Source organism: Micromesistius poutassou, assembly GCF_964030765.1.
Source record: "Micromesistius poutassou genome assembly, chromosome: 8".
NCBI classification, from domain to species: domain Eukaryota; kingdom Metazoa; phylum Chordata; class Actinopteri; order Gadiformes; family Gadidae; genus Micromesistius; species Micromesistius poutassou.
Window position 1 is genome coordinate 2,577,397 of NC_140278.1, and position 25,675 is coordinate 2,603,071.

Consider the following 25,675-nt stretch of genomic DNA (forward strand, 5'->3'; position numbering starts at 1 on the left):
AGCGGAGCAGCGAGAGGACTGGCGGTGGCGAAGCGGGCAGAGGGACATTCATCACAGCCAAACCCGAAGCACCGCTGGCTCTGAAACATGGAGTATCTGCTGATGTAGACGCCGAGTTTGAGAAGAGCCCTATTTGGTTGCTGTTACTTTTCATAATCCTTCCGATTGAAACACATCTGCAGTGATGCGGGCTGTGGAGGGGACCAGTGTGGTTGTGCTCTCCCTCCTGGGATACCTCATCTCCACGGTCGTCTCCAAAACACTACAGGAGGACAATGGCGCCGAAGGTAAAAGTCAATTCAAATATTTTGTTTTTCGAACCAGTCCCCCTGACCATTTACCTTTTATATCTGAACCCAGCAGCCTGCTAACTTGCTGGCTAATGGTACTGCTAGCCCCTTAGCTCGTGTTAGCGGGTTAGCCGAGGTAGGCGAGCATCCCCAACTTCATGTTGCGTATTTTCCCAACGCGTCCTGCATCGAGGACCATTTAATCCATCCGTCCGAGTCCACCGTTTGTAACAAAACACACACCCGATAGCATCCTTTGTCTCTTCTAGCGATGTTAGGGATTGATCCCTATACAGATTTTAACTGGCAACAAGTTATTAAACAATGCAGCAATGGTGACATTATTTGAATCTGGAAGACGACAGTCTATGACGTTTTAAAACTTAAATCACTCCCTAAAGTGTTCCTCTGCATGGTGTTAATCTTTGATGGAGGCATGCCGCCACGGGGTCTTTGTCACCACATTAATTCCCAATGAGATCTAGACGCACAGGTCGGTTAGATCAACATGAAGTAACGTTATATAAATGAAGACGCAGTATTGTATAGGTTCCGTTGTTTGTGTGGTTTTAACATAACCATTTACCACTGTTCTAGTTGCTCCACGTGTCCGTCCGAAGGGACCATCATTTCAGGCTCAGGTTAATGATTCAGGAGTACCTTAATGCGTTAACGCCAGGTTAACACTGACCCCGCGCATCAGCATGTCACTGAAGGGCTGGTATCGCTCTACGACTTCACCCCTTCTCCTCCAGGTATGCTGGTCAACCTCGTATTACACACATGACCCTCCCTAACGACCTGCAATGCTTCCGCTCTTGCATGGTGCGTCGCCAGACTGTGCCACTGCTGTGTCGGCTGTAATGAGAAAGCCAATAAAGCTATGATGAATAAAAAGAAAATCTTTGATATTATTATTTCCCGTGTCCCTCTCGGGGGCGTGAGACCGACCTTCCATTGTCCCCGGGGTGGGACTGTGCTGGTCCAGCAGAGAGCACAGCTGTGTGGAGCCAGAGGGACTCTGCCCACAGATATAGATCTCACTCGCATTACCCCTGCCCATAATAGGGATGGCTTTGCATCTGCACCATGGAAACCCTCGTAGCCGGGCATGGGGCTGTCATCAGCTAGCGATGTAAGCTGAGTCCTGAGTGTTTACTGCCAGTGTTCACAGTTAGGACACATCACGTTAGTAAACCTTTGTGGTCCGTCTGCTTATATCATTTATATCCAGTATTCAGGAATCACCAGCCATGATCTCATGACGGGGAAGGAGCTGAGAAGCTGATGTGTGTTCATGCGGGGTAATGTGTTCTCTAATGCAAGACTTTTGGATGTGGGGTCTTGGGTTTCGTACTGGTGGAGATAATGACGTTGGCTAATAGCGCTGCCCCCTACTGAGTTAATGGAACAACCCACTGCTCTATAGTCCTTCCAGCCAGACAGGAGAAAGGAGGGATAGCGCTAGTGATGTCTACTCTTTAATGGATAATGAGGCTACGTTTATACATGCTTGTGTGTCTAGTTTAAAAACAGCCAATTTGTTTAACAGGTCCGTGAGCTGCTTGCCTGAACACACATTCAATGGAGGACTAGTTTTACTTGTATTGAATCTAGCCCAAAGTGGAGTTTGATATGAATACACAGACAATATTTACAGACAAGCAACTCCTGTCTAACTTAACTTGCCCCCAAAGCTGTATGCTATGAATAGACAAGGGGGCATACACGATGGCACTTGTGATGTAAATGTAGCCGGTATTGTTGAGTGTTAGAACCTGGAGGAGTTATAATAATAGTGTTGAGGATCCTGATTCCTTTAAGTCAAGTTACCCTGACCAGTTAATGTTCTGGAAGAAGCCTGCTGCTTTGTTGACACATGGAGGCCTGTTTAAGACACATTGGAAGCACCAGTAAGGTAGTGGAATTATTAGTAAAAACATATGCTTTAACGTTCATAAGCCTGTATTTATTGACTTTGACTTTGATTTTTTTTAATAATATGTCAATCCAAAGACACCCCTTAATATCATATTCGTGGCTAGATCTGCTACTAGCTTGCTGACTGAACTGGGCATTTGTGGACGAAGTCTGAGGCAGGCGGTTAGTAACATGTCCGTGGCAGCAGAACGAGCAAGTGAATGGCTGTGGGTAAGGAGAAAACATACTTCCTGGGGTGCAAGCTAAGGTAAGCCAGCTGACTAATGTGCTAACGTGTTTGTTTGGTTAGGGGTAGGGCTAGGGGTACGATGCAGGAAAGAGTATTTAGATGCAGTAAATGTGGAAATGTGGTGGCAGCATTGAGGGGGGTGACTCCAGGACGCTGGTTTCATTGTTAAGCCCTCAGGAGGTGTCGTGGGCCTAACTTAACGAAACATCTGTGAAAGAGGGTGCCCACTTGATAACCCCAATGAAATGCTGCTTACTGCATACTGCTGTTAGTTGGGCCATTTGTCTCGTGTTTTTCACCTTTGGTTGGTAGCTTAGTTGCCAGCGTGCTGATAAGGTTGGTTTGGGCAGGGGCTTCTGAATATGTTTTCCTTGGATTTTGGCACAAGGGATTATAACATCTGATCCTGTGTATTAATGAAATACTGAAATATGAGAAGAAATGCATAACACCCATCTTAGGTGTGTTTTATTTTTCTTCTTTGGTCCACATCATTGTGAGAAGTGGCTATTCTTATATCCTAATTAGTTACTGTTAATGGCTTAAAACGAAAAACATGATATGTCTATTAATATAATATATATAATTATATAATTAATAATGTTGACGTTAATGATCTATTTATCAGAACCTTCTCATCCGTTTGCCTGTAGTAAAGAGCCTGTAGTCCAGGCTGAGCTTGTCCTGGAAGGCTGTAGCCAAAGGTGGGATAGTGTCTTCACACAAGGAGGCTGATCACAGAGCTTCCTTAAGGGGAAATGTGCATCTGCTTCCTGCTCCATATTTTGAAACCCCCTATTCACCTCCTCAACCCATCTGTCATACCACTAGACTGTCATACCACTAGACTGTCATACCACTAGGCTGTCATACCACTAGACTGTCATACCACTAGACTGTCATACCACTAGGCTGTCATACCACTAGACTGTCATACCACTAGACTGTCATACCACTAGACTGTCATACCACTAGACTGTCATACCACTAGGCTGTCGTACCACTAGGCTGTCGTACCACTAGGCTGTCGTACCACTAGGCTGTCGTACCACTAGGCTGTCGTACCGCTAGGCTGTCATACCACTAGGCTGTCATACCGCTAGGCTGTCATACCGCTAGGCTGTCATACCGCTAGGCTGTCATACCGCTAGGCTGTCATACCGCTAGGCTGTCATACCGCTAGGCTGTCATACCACTAGGCTGTCATACCACTAGTCTTCATTTATTCACCTCGCCTTCACTATCTCATCAGTGGAATTAGTAAATAACCACCACATGGCCTAACATGTACATTGGCAGAACCAACCAATCATACAAACATTAAAATAGTTTAATTGTCTTGGTACAACCATGCATGCCCTACGCATGCTCATGGTTGTAGACACATTTTAATGTGGCACCCTGCTGGGTTGGCTGTTGTGACCCAGGATGAATGATCTGAGAACCGCTCACTGGTCAGACTGTCTATAACGACTATATTCTACACTCTCTCACGCACACACACACACACACACACACACACACACACACACACACACACACACACACACACACACACACACACACACACACACACACACACACACACACACACACAGAAGGGGGTGGAGAGGGGGTAGGTAAGGTTTAGAGCAGGGTGCAGTCTGGGTTTATAAACGCACAACCTCACCCAGTGATCCATAATCAGGGATACCAGCTGTGCTCACTTTAAGGAACTCCTTTGGGAGAGCACACACACACACACACACACACACACACACACACACACACACACACACACACACACACACACACACACACACACACACAGCCCCTCCCAATAATCATCCAATAAATCACAGTGAGTGTTGGAATCATTTTTAAACAAGCATGAAGACTCCACTGCACCCTGCTATAAACCTTACCTACCCCCTCTCCACCCCACTGCACCCTGCTCTAAACCTTACTTGCCCCCTCTTCACGACACTGCTTTGAAAACAATCTAAATTGGAGGCTCTACCGTTCTTATGATCCTTTGCTGCGGCAGTAGCATTGTATGTTATGGAGCAATTATGGCCAGAGCCCCATTCAGAAAAGAATCACACTGTGGCTTTTCAGGGTAATAATGTGTTGAGTTCAAGATTGACACTTTATCCAGCCAAACCAAGGCACTCACTATATAACTATGGCTCTGCGCTATAATCTTGTGTGGCGCTCTTGTTTGGTGGAGCCTGCACTCATGTTGAACTCCTCTACATGGTCCAAGATATAAGAGGCTGAGCATGTTGCTGCTGGGGGGTTGGGCTCCCTACAGACAGAGCAGGATGGCACAAGAGGCGGGTGAGACGGAGAGGATCGATGAGACATCGTTTGGTGGCAATGAGGTGGGGTGGTGACTGGCAAGCTTGTGGGGAATGGAAAGGGCAACTCTACCAGTGACCAGTACACGACGGGTCAGAGTTGCTGGGTACATGCTCAATGATAATCAGCCCGATTTCATGCCCAGTTTCTCCCAGATTTTTTATGGTTCCAACGATTATAGCAAATTTGCAATATGTGTGTTGGTTGGATTTTACTTCCCCATACCTTGAAAACGCAAACATTAAACGTGTTCAGTATTGAGTGTGGGGGAGGCCCGAGGACAGCCGTGAGATGCAGCGAGTGGATTGTCACGTGGGAAAGCTAGAATTCATGTGGCCAATAGGGAGCCACGCTGAGCGGTACTCTGAAGCCATGGGGGACAAGGCGAGAGGCTTGCGGCTGTGCACTATAGTCCAACTCACGCTACAACATGTACAGCCCATCGTTAAGTTCCAACCATCTCCCATTGGGGTGGAATGTAGCTCAGGAGGTAGAGCGGGTTGGCCGGTAACCAGAAGGTTGCTGGTTTGATCCCCGGCTCCTCCTAGCTGAGTGTCGTGGTGTCCCTGAGCCAGACACCTCACCCTAACTGCTCCCGACGAGCTGGCTGTCGCCCTGCGTGGCTGACACCGCCGTGGGTGTGTGGATGTGTGCGTGAATGGGTGAATGTTAGGCAATATTGTACAGCGCTTTGTAGGGGTGGGAAAAATAATCGATTCTTTGATGCATCGCGATTCTCTCTAGAACGATTCCGTCTCCATGCAGAAAAAATTATAATTTTTTCTGCATGCTAACCCTAACCCTACAAATTTAATAAAAACATTTAGTTTTTTAGTTTTTTATTGAATTTGTTTGCCTGCTGCAGAGCGCTACAGAAAACTCCTTTCTGCCTGCGGGTTCTCTGCGCAGAGAACCGACTTTATCTAATATAAAATATTAGATAAGGTAATTCATCTGTTGATTGTCTTTAATGATCATCACACAAGTAGGAAGTGATTAGCAAACTCTGAGTAGCAAAGTCAGATGTATATATATATATTCTTTTGATAATCCCGCATGGAAATGTACATTAAAAAAATTGTGGAATCGAGATGCATCAATAATCGTTTTATAATCGAATCGTTGACCTCTGAATCGGAATCGAATCATGAGGTGCCAAGAGATTACCACCCCTAGCGCTTTGAGAGGCAACTGGTTTGAACAGCGCTGTATGAATGCATTTACTATATTAACCGTTATCTCCATGACTCGGTCCACGTTCTTTAGGATGTCAGTCATGTTGACGCCAAAGACACGTTTATGATTCTGCAAGATACACTATTGGGGAGTGTTTGGGTTTTGAGAATCAGGACGGGTCTTGGGGAGTTCATTGGGTGAGTGTGTGGTGTGCTGTGTCTCCTCTGTTGTTAGGTGTGTGTGCTCTCTCACTCTTGTCTCGTATGTGTCAGTCAGGGTGGTCCAATAGAATCTTGTGACGGTGTGAATTCACCCAGTTTGAGTATTGCTGAATTCTGCACACTTGGCGCTTGTGCATTCGAGTGGTGCTAGGTTATAAAGTACTGCACTGCAGTCACCAGCATTCAGTGTGTGTGTGTGTGTGTGTGTGTGTGTGTGTGTGTGTGTGTGTGTGTGTGTGTGTGTGTGTGTGTGTGTGTGTGTGTGTGTGTGTGTGTGTGTGTGTGTGTGTGTGTGTGTGTGTGTGTGTGTGTGTGAGAGACCAGGAAGGCAGGGTGAGTTTGGTCTTGTATTAAGCAGAGGAGTAGATTACGTGAGATAAAAAGGTATTCGATATCCATGAAAGACCCTCATTCACTACAATCGTCTCTTACACAGGCGTAACAGTAATATGAGGGATGATCAGTCACTGGTGTGCCTGCTGCTATTTTAGTTGTTAAATCAAAGGAAAGTTCCGGTTGACTTGTTCAGACCTGCAAACTCCATCAAAGAAGGTGTTTCATTGTAGTTGTTTATCCAACAGTTTTTTCCCCAGTGGCCTCTTTGAGAGAGGGAAGCAGTCTATTGTCTGAGAGGCGAGGGCCGCTGGCGCAGGCCGCCAGAGGGCCATCCGTATTGTGATTGGTTGGACCGTGGAGTGCTCCTTCAAAGTGCTGCCGCTGTTTGAACTCACAGTCACTCAAAGTAACTTCATTTCGTCTCGCTCCTTCAGCGGCGCCCGCACACACACACACACTGTATCCTCCGACCTCACAAGGACGATCCTCACACACACACACACACACACACACACACACACACACACACCGGTCGATTCTCTGACCTGTGTTGTGTTTCCGTCCCCAGAGGTGACGCTGAAAGTTCACCTGAGCGACGCCGGCACCGGGCGGCCCCTGGGGGGGGCCACCATAGAGCTCTTCAGCAACCACACCTCCGTCGCCGTGGAAACATCGGCGGCCGAGGGCAGCGCCTACCTGCACTTCCCGTACCGCCTCGGGACACTGCTGGTCGTCACCGCAACCAAGCAGGGCTACGTGCCGCGGTCCGCCCCCTGGACCCCCTCCAGACTCCCCGGTGAGTTGTTCTCCGTCTCCTGGTCAGCGTGAGGACGGCCCCGCGCTGACCTTGATCCGCACCTTGAGGGTGACTGACTTTTGAATTAAGGAGATGCTTGCAGGTTGGTTGTTTGTGTGTGGCGTAAAAGAGTGTGAAGTAGAGGGGTGGGTGTGTGAGGGAGAGGGAGAGTTGCACCAGGTGTGTGAGCTAATGATGAGTGGAGTGTGCCATTACTAATTTATTACAATGGATGCCAAAAACCCAGCAAGGGGGACTAAGCCTCTTTTAACACACACGCGCGCGAGCACACACACACACACACACACACACACACACACACACACACACACACACTGACCCAAGGGCTTCCCAGTAGGTTGTGTGTGTGTGTGTGTGCTGAGGCGAGGTGTGCCAGGGAGCTGGGGGTGTTATCATAAGCCAACGGAACGGCGGCCAATTGGATTAGCACGCTAGCAACTCTGAACAATAGAGGCATGGAAAGAAGGAAGGAAGAGGAGTGAAATGAAGTATGTCAGGTCAGACCCGTGTCCTGCGCCGCGCTCGGGGACAAAGAGAATGCTCTTAAAACCCCAAAGCACAAAATAAACACCAGTTTGGAACAAACAAGTCGACATGTACTTTAGCGTTTCCTCTGCTAGGTGGACCCTTTCTGGGGCAGGAGGTCAAAAGGTCAGGGCTGAAGGCTGATGGATTTACTTAATGAAGTGTGATCCTTCTGATGGAGACCCGTGTCTGTCTGAGGACCCTTTTAGGCGGGGCCCGGTGGTTGGGTTGCTCGGCGCGGACCCCCCCCGCGGGGCGCGGTCAGTGTGTGAGTGAGTGAGTGTGTGTGTGTGTGCTGTGTTGCAGTCTTCTCCTCGCTCAGCCTGGAGCTCCTGGCCGAGAGAACCGCCACCCTGATGGTGTACGATGATGTCATCCAGATCGTCTCTGGTTTTCAAGGTAAGTGTGTGTGTGTGTGTGTGTGTGTGTGTGTGTGTGTGTGTGTGTGTGTGTGTGTGTGTGTGTGTGTGTGTGTGTGTGTGTGTGTGCAAATTCCCCCAAAGTATGCATATGCCTGCTTGTCCTTGACCCAAGTGACCCCCCTCCCCCCCCCCCCCCCCCCACACACATTTAACAAAATGAAAAAATAAACCAAAGGGCCCGCCCCTATCTGAGCCTGAGCTCTTAAACGGAGCCCTCCGTCTAGGGATCCTTTTCCCTCGCTGGCCTCGCTCAGCTCTTTTGTTTAGGGCTGTGTAATTACATTGGATAAGCCCCCCCTCCCCAATTACTTTGAGTTAAAAGTGTCTCTTTGGTCCGTGGGGTCCATTGTTGTCTCTCTATGACTGAAAGTGACGGCGGTCGTTGGACATAGCGCGGAGACGTGTGTGTGTGTGAGTGTGTCTGTGTGTGTGTGTGTGTGTGTGTGTGTGTGTGTGTGTCTGAGTGCCACTACATGATTAGTGCTCCACACCGGGCAGCGGGGCACAAACACAATGCCTATGGAACGGGCCGAGGGGGCCGGCGGAGAGCACACACACGCGCCCGGGCGCTTGTCGCCGTGTTTTAAAGTAGGGGCGCCCTGGGGAGAGATAAAGCCCAGCGACAGGAGGGGGAGAGGGGGGGAGACCCAGGGGAGGAGGAGGTGGAGGAGGAGAGCGTGGTCGGTCGGTGGGCGGGGTGGAGCGGTGGAGAACGGGGGAGTGGGGGATGGGCGGGACCCTGTCTGACAGAAGGAGGAACAGACGAGGAGAGGAGGCCGGGGGGGGGAGAGAGAGAGAGGTGGCAGAGGACTGAGGAGAGTGGGGGGGGGGGGGGGAGAGGAGAGTGAATGAGGGGTTATGTTTGTAGACCAGACTGGATGGCTCATGGCAACATCAGTCTCCAATCAATGTTGTTTACGCGGAGAGAGCTTAAAACAAGTTAAAAAAAAAAAAAGAGCACATGAGCTGATTCACAAATCATTTAATGAACATGAACACACACACACACACACACACACACACACACACACACACACACACACACACACACACACACACACACACACACACACACACACACACACACACACACACACACACACACACACACACACGCAGGCTTTGTGTCTCATTGCCCAAGAATGTGCTCTCGGGCTCCACTGGAACCGCCATGACATCACCGTGCTGAGTCCAGTGTGGAGGCAGACACGGTGCTGTGTGCTTTATGCTACACAAGGTGAGATGGCACAAGGTGACGGAGGGAGAAAGGTCCTTCCTGAACCACAGTGAAAGGGGGATTCCCAGCTCAGGACATAATTAGCCTGGTATCATTGTCTGTAAGGGGATCGATCCGTAAACGGCTCCATTAAGCCGGCTCACAAGGCTTTCCTTTACAAAGGCATTAGGTAGAGATGGCCAGCTCCCCATTATCTGGTAAAACCTTCCTATGGGACCGCAAGTGTGTGTGTGTGTGTGTGTGTGTGTGTGTGTGTGTGTGTGTGTGTGTGTGTGTGTGTGTGTGTGTGTGTGTGTGTGTGTGTGTGTGTGTGTGTGTGTGTGTGTGTGTGTGTGTGTGTGTGTGTGTTACTTTGAAAGAGTCTGTTGTATTATTTTGGCCTCACCTGTCTGTCTGTCTGTCTGTCTGTCTGTCTGTCTGTGCTCCAGGCATCCGTGCCGGGCCGTGGGTGCAGTTCCAGCGCAGGGCCCTGACTCTCCCCCCCAACGTGTCCTACGCCAACCTCACCGCCCTGCTCACAGTGGCCAGCTCGCCCACTCAGCTCCAGCACTTCCCCTACCTGCAGGGCCTGGGCCTCGGGGCCAATGCCACGGGTGAGGCCCCCTCCGCCCAAACTAGTGCTGAGCTTGAGGGGCGATCCTGTTTTCTGCAGCAGGCAGCGCTGAGTAAGGAATACATAAGAGCAAGAGAGAGAGAGGCTGAGGGGAGGAGAGGGAGGGGCCGGGGGGAGAAGGAGGATGACGGTGGATAATGCTGGTAGGGGTGGGAGAGCTCGAAAACACAAACCTGGAGAGGCCCCCCCTATCTGACCTCCTGAAATACAAGTGTGTGTGTGTGTGTGTGTGTGTGTGTGTGTGTGTGTGTGTGTGTGTGTGTGTGTGTGTGTGTGTGTGTGTGTGTGTGTGTGTGTGTGTGTGTGTTCTCCCTGTTCCTCCACGAGTTCTCCAGAGTCCTTCTCCAGGGCACAGTGTGACATGCATGAGTGTGTGCATGCTCAGGTCTCTGTGTGTGTGTGTGTGATAGCAGGCTCTTCCATCTCCTACCGATTGAATAAGCCTTTAAAGCTCACCCCAACCCTCCCTTGCCGTGCCCCCTCTCTGTCCCTGCAGAGAGTGAGACCAGCCTCACCCCTCCTCCTCCTTTGTGACAGCGCTTGTCTCCAACTCCCCACTCCCTCCCCCGTTTCCTTGCTGCTTTGTTTCCCTTCCTGTCCGTCCTTTCCTTGACAACTCTTTCTTCTGCCCGCACCCCCCCCCCCCCCCCCCCCCACCCTTCCCGCCATCGGACGCTCTACCCCACCCCCGTTGAGCCTCAGTCCATCGGTGTGTGTGTGTGTGTGTGTGTGTGTGTGTGTGTGTGTGTGTGTGTGTGTGTGTGTGTGTGTGTGTGTGTGTGTGTGTGTGTGTGTGTGTGTGTGTGTGTGTGTGTGTGTGTTGTTCTAACACCATTTATTCTGCGTCTGCTCTTCCTGTGGGTCGCCCAGAGATTGAGAAGAAATTAGAGCTGACCCCCGTGGCGGCCATCTCTGTTCACCTATTGGCCAGCGACGGAGTGGAGCTGCAGGTCCACGAGCCAATCACCATCTCTGTGCCTCTGCCAGCTGACTGCGGCCTGAAGGAGAACGATCACATACCAGCCTGGAGATTTGACCCCCATTTGGGTAAACGCACTCACATTCACACACACACACATGATGGAGTACACACACGCACTTTCACACTATCACACTATCACACTGTCACACTGTCACACTGTCTTGCCTCAAATTTCCTAAGCAGCGATATTTTGAGGGCTTCCTCATGACTAGCGGTGAAACTCACCGTTGTTTGTGTGTTTCTTAGTCTCTGTGTCCATTGTACACCGTTCGTCGTATGAAGGTCTGGGGTGGATGAGATGCCTAGCCTTCCACAGACTTGTTGTTGTTGTGAAATCAACCGTTAATACTGTCGGCCTCGAACAGAACCCGCTCCGCACAAAAAGCCCACAGTCCATGCAGAGCTTGGAGCACTGTAGCCGTTTGATGAATATAATTATTAATACGCTTATTAAAATTCCCCCACAAAACAAACAGCACATCAGGTTCCCGATTAATCTATTAGAAATGTGAATGAGTTTAGTGTGGCTGGTGTTAGGGCCCCACGGGGCCGGACCCTTGATGTGTAATCTCCTGGATGGCCCCCGCTCACACTAGAAAGACTCCATGGCACCGGGCCGGTACAGAGCATGAGGCCCTGAGCCGGGGCCCTCCTCCGGGGCCCTCCCGGCCCTGGGGCCCTCCCGGCCCTGGGGGTCAGCCTTCCGGCACAGACAGCGGGCTCCTCCGGCCCTCCCACTGCCCGGCAGTGATTGGCTGACGGACAGAAGCCGACTGCGCTGCGGCCGTTCTCCTCGGCTCTGTGGATGGGAGGGTCATTAGGGATCGATGTTGGAGGTCAATAATGGAACTGTGGTCCTGCTTGACCATAAGAAATAAGACTTGTGTTTACTATGTTAAAGAATCTGGGATTGGCTTTGGGTTTGACAAAAGGTTCATTGCCTCCAATTTGTAAGAATAACTATAACTCTACATATATAAATGTTGTTTTCAAGAGGAAAGGGAGTTGATATTTGTATTGGGAACAAATGGTCTTTTAAGTACCAATTGAATACTTATAGAGCGTCTTCTTTTGAATCAGATTTTTCTTTATATTTCAGTGCATTATATGATTTATTAATATTGTATAACAGGCCACTCATAAACATATAATCTCAAGTTTCTGATGGTCTTTCAGGAGCTCAATCCCAAATCGAAGCACAAACACCAGTAACCCAGTACCAGTAACCCAGTACCAGTAACCCAGTACCAGGCTTTAATAGACCACGGCCTCACACATATACCAGTAACCCAGTACCAGGCTTTAATAGACCACAGCCTCACACATATACCAGTAACCCAGTACCAGGCTTTAATAGACCACGGCCTCACACATATACCAGTAACCCAGTACCAGGCTTTAATAGACCACGGCCTCACACATGTACCAGTAACCCAGTACCAGGCTTTAATAGACCACGGCCTCACACATATACCAGTAACCCAGTACCAGGCTTTAATAGACCACGGCCTCACACATATACCAGTAACCCAGTACCAGGCTTTAATAGACCACGGCCTCACACATGTACCAGTAACCCAGTACCAGGCTTTAATAGACCACGGCCTCACACATGTACCAGTAACCCAGTACCAGGCTTTAATAGACCACGGCCTCACACATATACCACGGCAGCCCACACAGAGCCTGTAGCTGGATTTCCACAACAGACACAATCGCCCTTCACTCGAATAGGCCTTTGTTTCCTAGCAACCAGCCAAATAAATAACGCAGCAAAATGGCCAGCTTCCAAGTGGAGTTTCTCCAGTGAGGAAGTCACTGTGGTGTGTGTGTGTGTCAGTTTTTTTTGCATGCCAATGTGCGCGTGATCTGAGTAAAGATTGGAACAACTGCGTACAGTGCTTCGGACACAAAGTAGAAAACAACTTCTGAACAAGAGACTCGAGTCAACCTGCTTCTTGGTGGATTCAGGAAAACCTCCAATGTTTATCATGGAAACCTGTTCTACTTGCGCAACTGTCAGGCGTTGCACAAGTAGCATCGTTGAATGTTTTGTATGACAAGGAAGGATGAGGTCACGCTTAAAGATATCGAGTGTCTGTGCTGTGTCTGCAGGGGGATTTCGTTTGGACAACGTGTGGCCCAGAGAGCAGCAGAGACCACAGATGTCCACAACTCCCATAGCTTAGATTGTTTTCCGTAAATAACGGAGGCAGAAGTTGGATGATGTGGACTTCTGGTTGCATCACGTACGGGCCTTTGGGCTGGCACACAGCTGCTGCCAAGTGCTCCTGGGCTGAGTGGCAGCGTGTTTAAATCTCACTATCACACACACACACACACACACACACACACACACACACACACACACACACACACACACACACACACACACACACACACACACACACACACACACACACACACACACACACACAGAGCCCCATTCCACAGGTAGACTAAGGAGACAAGCACCATATTTAGTTCTTGGTGTGTGTGTGTGTGTGTGTGAAGGTGTATGTTTGTGTGTCTGATGAGCCAGAGGGATAGCGCATTGGAGGACGGAGCTGAGTCACTCCTTCTCGACCACACCACATCTTGTCCAGTATTGTTGCTTTATCTTGTTTCCATCGCTATTCTTTTCCCCCCATCGTTTCCTCCCGATAATATTTTGTTCCCTCTTCTTTATTCCCCATACTTTTCTCTTTCCTTCCCTATTTCCTTTATCCGATGCAGATGCATATGCAGCTCTTTGCTTGACGTTGCTATAAATAACCTAGGCACTTGGCTCTCACGTTCTCAGAGTGCTAGACAGGGTCACAGACCTGAGGGTGTGTTTTGTTTCCTTCTAATCTTTTAGTGCCAAACAATCAATCAATCCCGCCGGATATTTTGTGACGCGGTCCCCGATGCTGTTATGACCGCTCTGACGCCGACTGTGCTTTCAACACGCGATCCAACCCATCGACTCTTTGTGAATACTGCCCCCCTGTGGCCAAATGTGGAACTGCAGAAACATTTGGCCTTCGTATTTGAACGCTTCCAAGATGTTACTACTTGGATATTATGAGCTCTCCAAGAATTTTAGGGGCGGAGTCTAGTTGTTGGTGCCTAAATATCTTGAAATGAACAACTGCAGTGTAGTTGAGCACGGTGATGTCAGATCTATTCTGAGTTGATAAGAGCCAGCTGCCGGTTGCTATTCAAACAAGCCTTTTAAGAACGGACTGAGAATGTGCCGGAAACGTGCTGCGTGATTCTCAAAGTGTGCATTCATGCCGGTGTGTTCTGGGGCTGTGGTTGGTCATGCATCTCTTTGTTGTTGTTGTTTGTTACTCCAATTATTATTGGAGTAACTTGTTGTTACTCCAGTAATAATTGTATTCTCTGGTGGTTCTTGGCCTCACTTGGAAGTTCCTTTGATCAAAACGTCTGCTAAATGACTAAGTGTGTGTTTGTGTGCGTGCGCACAGGGGCCTGGTTAAAGAGCAGTCTGGGCTACGTGCAGAGGGAGGGTCAGCAGCTCAGCATGACCTACATCGCTCCTCAGCTGGGATACTGGGTGGCGGCCATGTCCCCCCTGCACTCTGGTGAGCAGCCCCTCCCACACTGTCCCAGATACACCATCGATCCTCACTCCAAACACGCGGCATGGATCATGGTATTACCGATTGTATTAGAAGTGTTCAAGAGAAAATATACACACCATATGAGGAGCGGCAAATCTTGTCATTTAAGCCTAGGCATGTCAGCTCATTTTCCAACATTTTTGTTTTTCATAAGTACTTGGAAGCAATAAATCCAGTAAGGGGGTGACCTTGTGCATTTGACACCGGCAGTTCAGTGTCTCGGTGGGCTCAGCTCTGATTCCCTCTGGTGTCTCTCCTCCCCCCAGGCCTGCTGGTCAAAGACATCAGTACATACCACACCGTGTTCCTGCTGGCCATCCTGGGCGGGATGACCCTCATCCTGCTCTGCCTGCTCTGCCTGCTGCTGTATTACTGCAGGTGTGTGTGTGTGTGTGTGTGTGTGTGTGTGTGTGTGTGTGTGTGTGTGTGTGTGTGTGTGTGTGTGTGTGTGTGTGTGTGTGTGTGTGTGTGTGTGTGTGTGTGTGTGCTTTTTTGATAATCTCATAAAATGGTAAATGTGATGTGTAGGTGGTGAATTCACAAGCTGGAGAGAATCATTTGTGCACTTACAGTTCAGCATTGTAATTTGGTCGCTGACAATTTGCCCTCGGATCAGGGTTCTGGTGTGTCATGAGTAGGAATTTACCCAGAAGGGTATTGTTGTGTTGTGTGTGGGCAGACAAAACCATATAGTTAAAAAAATGGTTTCACTGGAGGCTGGTGCTGAATGCAGCTTGCACCAAATAAATAATTTGGCCTCAGAGCCCCGTTTATGTGCAGCATGGAAACAAAACATTATATAGTCGTCTGGCCTTTTTTTGAAGAAGAAGAAACTCCATTGTTTATTCAAAGTTGCTAGCCTGCTGACAAAACGTAAAATAGTAAATGAGAAACATTTTTCCTCTAAAGCTTTGGACTAGGCTTGTATTTAATTGGATACAAGTTATATTCATTGTAAGTGAATACAGTATATGTACATGAACACATGCCCCTCCCTTGAATTATCACCAGCTTGGACCCAATTCCTAATCCATTTTTACACCCTGCAATAGAACGTATTCAATGTCTTCTGATGAATGCAAAACAAGAGCCGACATGTTCCCAGCCAAGCTGTGGGGCTCTTAGTGACACAAACCTCCTTTATCTCTGCCGGCTTTAACAGGCGGCGGTGCGTGAAGCCACGAGGGTCCCACCGGAAGCTGACCCTCTCCTCTGCTCTGGACAGCAGCAAGAGGGACCAGGCCACCTCCATGTGCCACCTCCACCACATCAGCAGCGAGGTCAGCGCCGCCCACGCAACTCTATGACTCCACAGAGAACTCTATGACGCCACTCACTCAATCAGTTCACTCGTGTTCATTCACGTCATTCAGCATACGTGTCTCTTTCCTCGCTACCAAAGCCTCGGTAGGCCTGGCAGCGCCACTTGTTACCACTCACTATATCAAACAGAAGACCTCGTCTGGGGCTACAATATATGTATTGACATATACTGTATATCTCTATCTCTCCATCTATATAAAAGTATAGACACTTCATCCCCTGTTTCTTCAAAAAGTACCGAACCGAAAACCATTAGCCCAAAACCGTGACATGAACCGAACTGGAGTATGGAGTATACATGAGTATTTTCTGAACCGCTCCACCCCTAGCCCGCACTAGACGATCCTGCTTGCATTTGAATGAATACCAACATTCTTCACAATGTATTTTGTAGGCGGAGCTGGTTTCTGCGGCGACGGAACCCGACATGACCACGCCCATGCTGAAGCCCTCGTCCTACGAGCGGCAGAACAACCACCCCCACCGGCAGCACGACTTCGTCTCCCAGGGCAAACACAGCCACTGCTCCCTGGCCAACAACAGTCGCCACGGCTCGTCGCTCGGCAACCTGACGCCGCGGAGCCGCGACTACCGGCAGTCGGTGGACTCCTTCCCGCTGAAGGCGGCCGTCTGCACCCCCCCGGCGGACCGCGGCTACCGCCAGTCCTACACCTCCGTCTGCTCCTCCTCGGCCCACCGCGCCTCGGACGCCGCCGCCGCCGCCGCCGCCCAGCAGGCGAAGGCGCCGGCCGGCCAGGCGGGCGGCGGCAGAGATGGGGCCGGCCTGTCGCCGTCCTCCCCCCCCCTCACCCCCGGCAGGGCCGACGCGGCGGAGGGCCGCCCCCCCGACTACCTCCTGTCCCGCTCGGTGGACCACCTGGAGAGGCCGGCCCCGCCCCTGCTGCCGCGGCCGGGCCAGCTGCTGTGCTGCGGCTCCCTGGACCTGCTGAGCGGCGGGGACGGGTACCCGCGGGTGCGGCCCACCCTGGTGATCCCGGCCCACTACATGCGGCTCCCGGGGGAGCACCCGCTGTGCGGCCAGGCCCTGCTGCTGCAGACGGACCAGCAGAGCGACCTGGAGGACCTCCAGGCCGAGCTCAACGCCTCCCACTCCCAGCAGCCCCCGGGGCAGGCCGCCGGGGGCCGCGGGCCCGGGCCCGCCGGGCGGGGGGGCGAGCGGGAGGACCTGGGCCTGTCCGAGTCCCTCTCCATCCCCACGGGGCTGGGGGAGGCGGGGGGGCTGGTGGAGATCAACAGCGAGGACACCCTGCTGGCCGAGAAGACCCTGATGGCGCTGCGGGGGGGGAAGCCGCTGCCGCACCCGCGCGCCTGGTTCGTCTCCCTGGACGGCGACTCCAACGCTCACATCCGGCACTCCTACATTGACCTCCAGCGGGCCGGCTGCCAGGGCAACACGCCAGGGACGGGTCCGAGGCACGGAGACAGAGCTCTACGGGGTGGGGGCGGGGGCGGGGGGGGCGTGGGTGGTGGCAGACGGCGCAACACCAACTACACAAGCCTGGACTCTGGGGTCGACCTGAACGAGCCCAGACTGGGCCGCAAGGGCCGGGAGGAGGAGAAGGAGGACATCGGGGAGAGCACTAAAGACACGCCCAAGAGCCCGCCCCCGGCCATGGCCGCCTACACCCAGCTGGTGTACGTGGATGACATGGAGCGGGGAGGGAGCGAGGAGGGGGAGTCGCCCCAGACCAGCCCCCAGGACAGCACAGCGGGAGACCTGCGGTCGGACGAGGCCAAGGGCCACGCCGGCATCTTAGAGGAGGTCGTAGCGCGCTCCGAGTCCCCGTCTCCCACCTCCTCCTCCTCCTCAGTGTCCCCCCCTCCTCCTCCCTCGCCCCCCCCAGAAGGAGAGACCCTCAGGAGTCCCAAGGACCTGCTGGCAGCCTCTCCCGAGGACGACGGGGACAAGAAGAGCCCCTGGCAGAAGAGAGAAGAGCGCCCCCTGCTGTCCTTCAACCTGAAATGACCAACTGCTTGACCAATGAGAGAGAGCGGCCTCTATCCAAAAAGCCTCCATCACATGAGTGTGTTTAATTATGAATCCCCTGCCCGCCCGTTTTACATGAAGCACTGAGGAAACATAAGGCACTCTGATCTCTCTCGGATGGGACGATTATCAACGATGTTAACTTCCTGGTCACTGTTGTTTAAAAAGGTCCACTGTAGGAGTATACTCCCACCCCCCCCCCCCCCCGTTCTCAAAGCCCCCATGTCACCGAGTCATCGCCATGCCACAGAGACACCCCCCACCCATCATCAGGCACAGTCTACCAAGAAATACTCCTTTTATTTTATGCACAACAGAATTTATGCCTTTTTTTGTTGCTAGTCTTGCGGGGCTGATGACTGAACCATAAAGCAAAATGAACAGAGGGTGGTGTGTGTGTGTGTGTGTGTGTGTGTGTGTGTGTGTGTGTGTGTGTGTGTGTGTGTGTGTGTGTGTGTGTGTGTGTGTGTGTGTGTGTGTGTGTGTGTGTGTGTGTGTGTGTGTGTGTGTGTGTGTGTGTGTGTGTAGGAACTTTTCTATTGAGCCATATCGCCCTCCATTCCTAAATGCTGTCTGAGGGAGAACACTATGATGATGGAGGGCAAGCTGTCAGGACCATCGACTCATGCTTCATCCATACAAAGCTTTGCAACGAAATGGATGCAAAATACTTTAGCCAAGTTTAGTAAGCCAATGAGAGGGGTCCCCTGTACGTTTTCACACGAAACGGGTTTGGCGCCCAGGCATTTGTTTGTTTGTTAGTTGTGAATGTTGGATTTCTGCAGTGAGATTAAGGACGTGTACAATCATCACTTTAGGCTCACCAAAGCTGAATCACATACTGCGACATGTTGTGATGCACACTGCTATGCTAAGTATGACCCACCACTATGGCTAGGCTCTAACAACTTGTTTTATATTCTTATTTTTTGTATTGTTGTTGTTGTTGTTGTCGTTGAACCACTGACTCTGGCATATTATGCTCTGAAGGCTATGCATCACTTTTATACAGTTGCTTGAGATGCCTCTTTTTGTAATTATTATTACTCTTTTATTTTGAATGGCCAACATGAAGTATTTTTTACATGAAGATGGGCTTTTTGGGGTTTTATCCATATATGTTACACATTATTTTGACTTGCCTTATAGTCAGAATTCCAATCATTACAAATGATAGATCCCAAAAAATACTGCTTTTGCTTTAGTTTACTGCCTCTTTGCTTTTTTTTCTCCCTTGTCTTCCAAGTGCCTTTCAAACAAGTCGACTCTACGCATCTGTTTAGCGTTATACCGTTATTTATCTCTCACCTTCCTTTGCCTTCAGCTTTTCTCTGCTACCTCACCCCACCCCATCGACAAGTCCCCCCACCCCTCCTTTCACACCCCGTTCTATGATGAATGAAATCATGCACCTCATATACCACTATATCACACACACTACACTCCAACTCTGAAAGGCCTTTCTGCTAAACCAAGGCCTCTGAGAAATTGTACATGTATAGCTTATGCAATTCCAATGTAGCATGGAATGAAGCAAAGATGCAATGTGACAATAATAAATTGCAGTTCATACTATAGTGTTTATTTTTCAGTTGTGTGAATGATAACTTGAATATTTGTGGGACTAAATGATGAGATGTATATTTTCATTTATGCATTGCTCCAGACTAAGAATTTTCTTTTAGTCTAAATCACTATGATGGCAAAGAATCCAGGTTTGTGTAGTCATAGAACTGATTACAGTAATAGTTTGTTTGCGGGTGTTTTCCTTTTGTCAATTTCCTTTCACTGCCCGGTCTAGTAATCTGTGATCTAGTGCTGGGCTGCGAATGACTCTGTGCTCTTTTTGTATCCGAGAGCAACCATTAATCCAAGGGTTGTGTTGCACTATATTTGACTGACAACACCCTGTGTGTGGTTATTGGTTGCTTGTTATATTGAAAGCCTTTTATTCCAAATAAACAGCCAAACACCTGTCTTGTGTGTGTTATTGAACCAAATGTGAAATATGTACGATTATATTAATATACGGTTCTGGTTTTAAAACATACTATTTTGTTCAATGTATTTGGTCATAAAGAGTTGGTGATGTGGGCGCATCCATGTTTCCCATAACATACGCTAGGCGGCGCTGTTTCCATTGTCATCCTCTTTGTTTTTCCTGCCCTGTATCATACGGTAGCAGACCATTTTTTTTTACATTTTCATGATGGCGGAGGACAGTGAGTCTGCTGCCAGCCAGCAGAGCTTGGAGCTGGACGACCAGGATACCTGTGGTATAGACGGGGACAACGAAGAGGAAAATGAACACATGCAAGGGTGAGGATGGCCCGGTCCTGTGATTCCGAGCCGCCGTGGCTCTCCAGACCGCCTCTTTGTACACTACGCCGCTCATGGGTGTTGTGGAGGCAGGCGACGGGAGCAGCGGCTAACGCAGCGGTCCGCAGTGGTCGGCTAGTGCTGGTGGACATCACCACATCACCCTCATGTGTTACTCGGGGGTGAATGAGCTGGATACGCTGCCGGGGAAACACGGGTAGAAGGACGTGTTCTCAATTTGGCCACACGTGTAAATGAAAGGGTTAGCACGGCTCCTAGCCAACATGCTTCTGCTGCTGCATGGGAATGACACCCAGTCGACGGCTAACGTTAGCCTGTGGTGGGATTGGGCTCCGCTTGTTTTAGCGTCTAGACTGGAAATCGTTTTTTTTTTTTTTTTATGGAGTTCGTCTGTGTGTTTATTTAGGAGCCCGGGCGGAGATTTGGGGGCTAAGAGGAAGAAAAAGAAGCAAAAGAGAAAGAAAGAAAAGACGAGCTCCGGGGGAACAAAATCGGACTCTGCGTCTGATTCTCAGGAGATGAAGGTGTGATGGGAGCCATAATAAAGCACCATGTGACGCCGTGGTGTCCGCCCTGTTCTTCATGCTGTTTCTCTGAGTGTGTATTGTTTGGTGGATGTGTCCATCTGTTTTCTGTGTCCTGGCCTCTAGAACCCTGGTTTGCCCATGCAGAAGCTACAGGACATCCAGAGAGCGATGGAGCTTCTGTCGTGTCAGGGTCCTGCCAAAAGCATCGACGAAGCAGCCAAGCACAAGTACCAGTTCTGGGACACGCAGCCTGTGCCCAAGCTAAGTATGTACATTTTACTTAGGCCCAGATGATTTTGGAGATTTTCCATTTTCCACCTGATTAGATGAATACATAACAATAAACCAATTAATACTTTTCTCATACTTGTCAATATGAGTTTTGTGTTAATCCTTAGCATTGTGTGCATTTTTATAAATTACTCAAATTGAACCCGAATGATGTTTGTGCGAGAGAACTTTCAAAATAGAATGTGCTGTGCAATGGACAAACTTTTTTTCTGGCCTTTCTTTTAGTTGTGCACTGTAGAAATTAACCCACAGTCAAATTGAGTGGCCTTGGAGCTATGGTTTAGTTCATTCAACCAACTAACTGAATCACAATGCTCCACTAAGGTTTGAAGTGCCATTGGAGTAAGTCACATTGCATTGTAAAAGTAGGTTTGCTTTATTACACATTTGGCAAACTCGTTGACATTGCATTGAACTGTTTCCATGGCAACTCTTGGGTTAGATTCGATTTTTTTTGGTGTAATCAGGGAAGATTTGTGGAATAAACATTCTTTAGGGATCTATCCATTTAGCTGAGAGAAGGCTTAATTTAATTATGTAAAATTTTAATTCTTACTTGAAATCTTGTTTAATACCAAAACATATAAACACTGTATACAGTGTGGAAGAGTAATGCAGGTAGATATTTTTTGTCTTTAAATAGATTTAAATTCTTCGTCCCTTATTTAACCATACAGACGAGGTAGTAACAAGCCATGGACCCATCGAGGCTGACAAGGAGAACATCAGACAAGAGCCCTACTCCTTACCTCAAGGCTTCATGTGGGACACCCTAGATCTCAGCAACGCAGACGTGGTGAGCACCGTCTGCTGCCTGTGCCTTCACAGGGTAACCCTCACAACATTTCTGTAGCAACGAACACACCCAAAACTACCCTGTGCTCTCTCTCTGTCCGTCTGTCAGCTGAAGGAGTTGTACACGCTGTTGAATGAAAACTACGTGGAAGACGATGACAACATGTTTAGATTTGATTATTCGCCAAACTTTCTCAAATGGTAAGAATTGCTGAATGAACCTTATCTCTTTTGGCTATTGCCAGTTAGTCCAAGCCTTTAGTTAAATATCTTGAAGGAATCTGCTGGTCCTATCTGAGCTGGTTCTTTGTTGCACCCCCCCCCAGGGCTCTGCGTCCCCCCGGCTGGCTCCCCCAGTGGCACTGTGGAGTGAGGGTAACGTCCAACAAGAAGCTGGTCGGCTTCATCAGCGCCATCCCCGCTAGCATACATATCTATGACACGTAAGAGGCGTGGCTCACCCTCCATATATTAACCCATAATAACCCATGTGAACGGTGATCTGTTGCTTAACTACAGGTCACACATCAGGCAGGCTCTGAAATACCAGTGCCTTTAGCTTTCTATCCTCCCCTCACTGTTACAGGCTAAAGAGGATGGTTGAAATCAACTTCCTGTGCGTTCACAAGAAGCTGCGTTCAAAGCGTGTGGCTCCGGTGCTCATCAGGGAGATCACACGGAGGGTGAATCTGGAAGGAATATTCCAGGCTGTCTACACAGCCGGAGTGGTCCTGCCCAAACCCGTGTCCACTTGCAGGTACGCCGTGGATACAGTGGTCTTCGTAGACATGTCAAAGTCTCACCTGTCAACCCCAAGATGGAACTTCTCATATTTTTTGTGTTGATACACGCTTTGTGTCTCTGCACACAGGTATTGGCATCGTTCCCTGAACCCCAGAAAGCTTGTGGAAGTGAAGTTCTCCCACCTGAGCAGAAACATGACCCTGCAGAGAACCATGAAGCTGTACCGGCTGCCAGATGTAAACACCGTAACGCCGCTATCACCGCACACATGGTTCACATGGTTCACATGGTTCCTTTGTCACCACAGCCGTGAGAGATGTGTCTCTTTTCTCTTTTCACTCCCTGAAGAGCACCAAGACCCCGGGCCTGAGGCCGATGGAGAGGCACGATGTCCGGCAGGTCACGGAGCTGTTGCAGAAACACCTGCGCCGCTTCCAGCTGGCGCCCTCTATGGGCGAGGAGGAGGTGGCCCACTGGTTCCTGCCCCAGGAGAACATCATAGACACATACGTAGTGGAGGTATGGAGAGAGGCGCCTCGGGTCCTTGGGTCGCCTGTGAATAGCGTCACATCCCATCTCCCCCTTATTTACGGGGCAAAAGGGGCGACAGTAATCCAGTGGGGACCGGTTTATTGATGTATTTCGTACTTGGAAAATGATTCGAAAGAATTTGTGATTGTTTTGACCACGGATAAGAGTACTGAGGTACCCACAGTTGAATAGGCCGAATGAATTGACCACTTTGAATTAAAACTCATATACATTACCTCATCTGTGAACATGATTTCTGTGTCACGTCAGTTTTCACTGGAAATGGTGGTTAGAACAACAACTCCCATGACTCCCACAGCCCTCCACGGTGTCATCAAACTACCTCTTGTTATTGTTTTGATTGAGAGACTCTTAGCGGCAGGGATAACATTAGGTTAAATTGAAGTGTAAATGTCTATAAATGCTGTTTTATTTGTGCTGTGTTTCCTCTTCTCAGGGTGCTGGAGGCGTCCTAACAGACTTCACTAGTTTCTACACGCTGCCTTCTACTGTAATGCACCACCCGTTGCACCGGAGTCTGAAGGCGGCCTACTCCTTCTACAACGTCCACACACAAACCCCACTTCTTGACCTCATGAATGACTCACTGATCCTGGCCAAAATGGTAATGACCTTTTTGCTTTTTGTTGTGCATGAGGAACCTCAAGTTGTAAGGCAGAGATATTGCTGGTGGGATTTCAAAGTGGTTCAATTGATTTGTGCAGCAAAAATAAATACTAAATGTTCTGAACCTAAAATTTATAATCTCTGATTAACAAGAATTCAGCGATGATTGACCCTACAATCATCTTAATAATAATAATAATTAATTTGTCCTATTTGTTGTGTGAAACAGAAAGGATTTGACGTCTTCAATGCTCTGGATTTGATGGAGAACAAGGTGTTCCTAGAGAAGCTTAAGTTTGGTATTGGAGACGGGAACCTGCAGTATTACCTTTACAACTGGAAGTGCCCCTCTATGGATGCAGATAAGGTCAGTGATGCATGGCTAGGCTGTAAAGCAATGTGCATGTTGACGTGCCTCACTCTACCTGAGCCCTTATATTAAATTTTCCCCAACAATGGTTCCATTTCAGTCAAATAGATCTTCAGCATTATATGCTACTCATATTTCGATTATGTCAACATTCAAATTCTAAATGTGCATCTGAATACCGGCTTGTTATTGTCTTTCAGGTTGGCCTTGTTCTTCAGTAGCGTGTCCTTGTAAATGTTCCTCACACTCCACTGAAGGGGGGTTGGCAGTGACCCTAGCCTGTACCTAACCCGGACACGCTGGTAGCCTGAGCTAGACAATGGGAACGACTCCAATAAAGTCCAACAGGTGAATGGGAGACGTGCGATATTTGAAGCATTCATCCCCCAATCGGTTCTCATCAAGAATGTTCACTATTTTTCACCCGGAGGGGAACTCTTAAATCATCAAAATCCTGAATGTGAAGTCAGTCATGCTATGCCTGAAATATTCCTACACTACAGTGCTAGAGATGCAACATGACACACACACACACACACACACACACACACACACACACACACACACACACACACACACACACACACACACACACACACACACACACACACACACACACACACACACACACACACAGCTGAACATAACAATATTTGAATCCCTTGATACCTCCGTAAAGGGAATCCTGGTGGTCGTCCTCTACAGGGCATTATTACATGGGTCTGCAAAACCATTCTTAATATATCATTTATATTGAAAACATTTTTAAACCCAACATCTTTGTCCTGCAGTTTTAATCTAAAAGTAGTAAGGCTAGATTATCATTACCTGTTATGAAACTGCAAGCATTTATTGTCTGAAGCTGATTGGCTCATTTGCCCCCTCTGGTACTTGTTACACTGTGTGTAAAAAGTTTATTTACCACATACAGTGCTTCGGTGAGCTGGAAAAGAAAGTCCCTCCTTCAGCAGCTAGTCATTGTCAGGGGCTCTTGCAAGGATGGAGAGTGGTGTCCATGGAAGCAGCCTCACAAACTGTTCCCTTCATTGAAACAAAGTAACCTAGTAGATACATAAGAAAATAATTTGCAAGGTATCTGAGCATGTACACACACACACACACACACACACACACACACACACACACACACACACACACACACACACACACACACACACACACACACACACACACACACACACACACACACACACACACACACACACACACACACACAGCACTACATACACACATGCACGCAAGAGACCATCTTCAAGGAAAGACTCATCCAACTGGTGCATTTATACATGTTTTTTTTGTTAAATATATAGTTACCTGTACATTTGATGCCAGATCATATT

At 49.1% G+C, this 25,675-nt stretch overlaps 2 protein-coding genes across 3 annotated transcripts; both read left to right on the forward strand.

The window, feature by feature from the left end:
- The first annotated feature begins 35 nt into the window (after positions 1 to 35).
- On the forward strand, positions 36 to 20,021 carry fam171a1 (family with sequence similarity 171 member A1). 2 transcript variants are annotated; one of them, XM_084472299.1, is made up of 9 exons: positions 36 to 287; positions 7,102 to 7,329; positions 8,182 to 8,274; positions 9,963 to 10,127; positions 11,018 to 11,194; positions 14,603 to 14,719; positions 15,025 to 15,136; positions 15,921 to 16,038; positions 16,476 to 20,021. In XM_084472299.1, the coding sequence occupies exons 1-9, from the start codon at positions 185 to 187 to the stop codon at positions 18,066 to 18,068; spliced, it is 2,706 nt and encodes a 901-aa protein (XP_084328425.1). In that variant the 5' UTR covers positions 36 to 184; the 3' UTR covers positions 18,069 to 20,021. The 2 variants fall into 2 exon arrangements, with proteins under 2 accessions (XP_084328425.1, XP_084328426.1); XM_084472300.1 differs by lacking the exon at positions 36 to 287 and adding an exon at positions 1,580 to 1,594.
- A 274-nt stretch (positions 20,022 to 20,295) lies between these two features.
- Positions 20,296 to 24,849, forward strand: nmt2 (N-myristoyltransferase 2; the record flags this gene model as incomplete). The annotated part of the gene is made up of 12 exons (XM_084472367.1): positions 20,296 to 20,408; positions 20,836 to 20,953; positions 21,080 to 21,221; positions 21,925 to 22,043; positions 22,152 to 22,243; positions 22,369 to 22,485; positions 22,629 to 22,799; positions 22,914 to 23,022; positions 23,135 to 23,305; positions 23,775 to 23,942; positions 24,174 to 24,311; positions 24,515 to 24,849. The coding sequence occupies 12 exons, from the start codon at positions 20,296 to 20,298 to the stop codon at positions 24,533 to 24,535; spliced, it is 1,479 nt and encodes a 492-aa protein (XP_084328493.1). The 3' UTR covers positions 24,536 to 24,849.
- Between the last annotated feature and the right edge of the window lie 826 nt (positions 24,850 to 25,675).

Coding starts and splice junctions, on each gene's coding strand:
- fam171a1 (XM_084472299.1), top strand. CDS start 185: ATGCGGGCTGTGGAGGGGACCAGTGTGGTTGTGCTCTCCCTCCTGGGA. Junction 288..7,101: donor GGAGGACAATGGCGCCGAAG/GTAAAAGTCAAT, acceptor TTCCGTCCCCAG/AGGTGACGCTGAAAGTTCAC. Junction 8,275..9,962: donor GATCGTCTCTGGTTTTCAAG/GTAAGTGTGTGT, acceptor TCTGTGCTCCAG/GCATCCGTGCCGGGCCGTGG.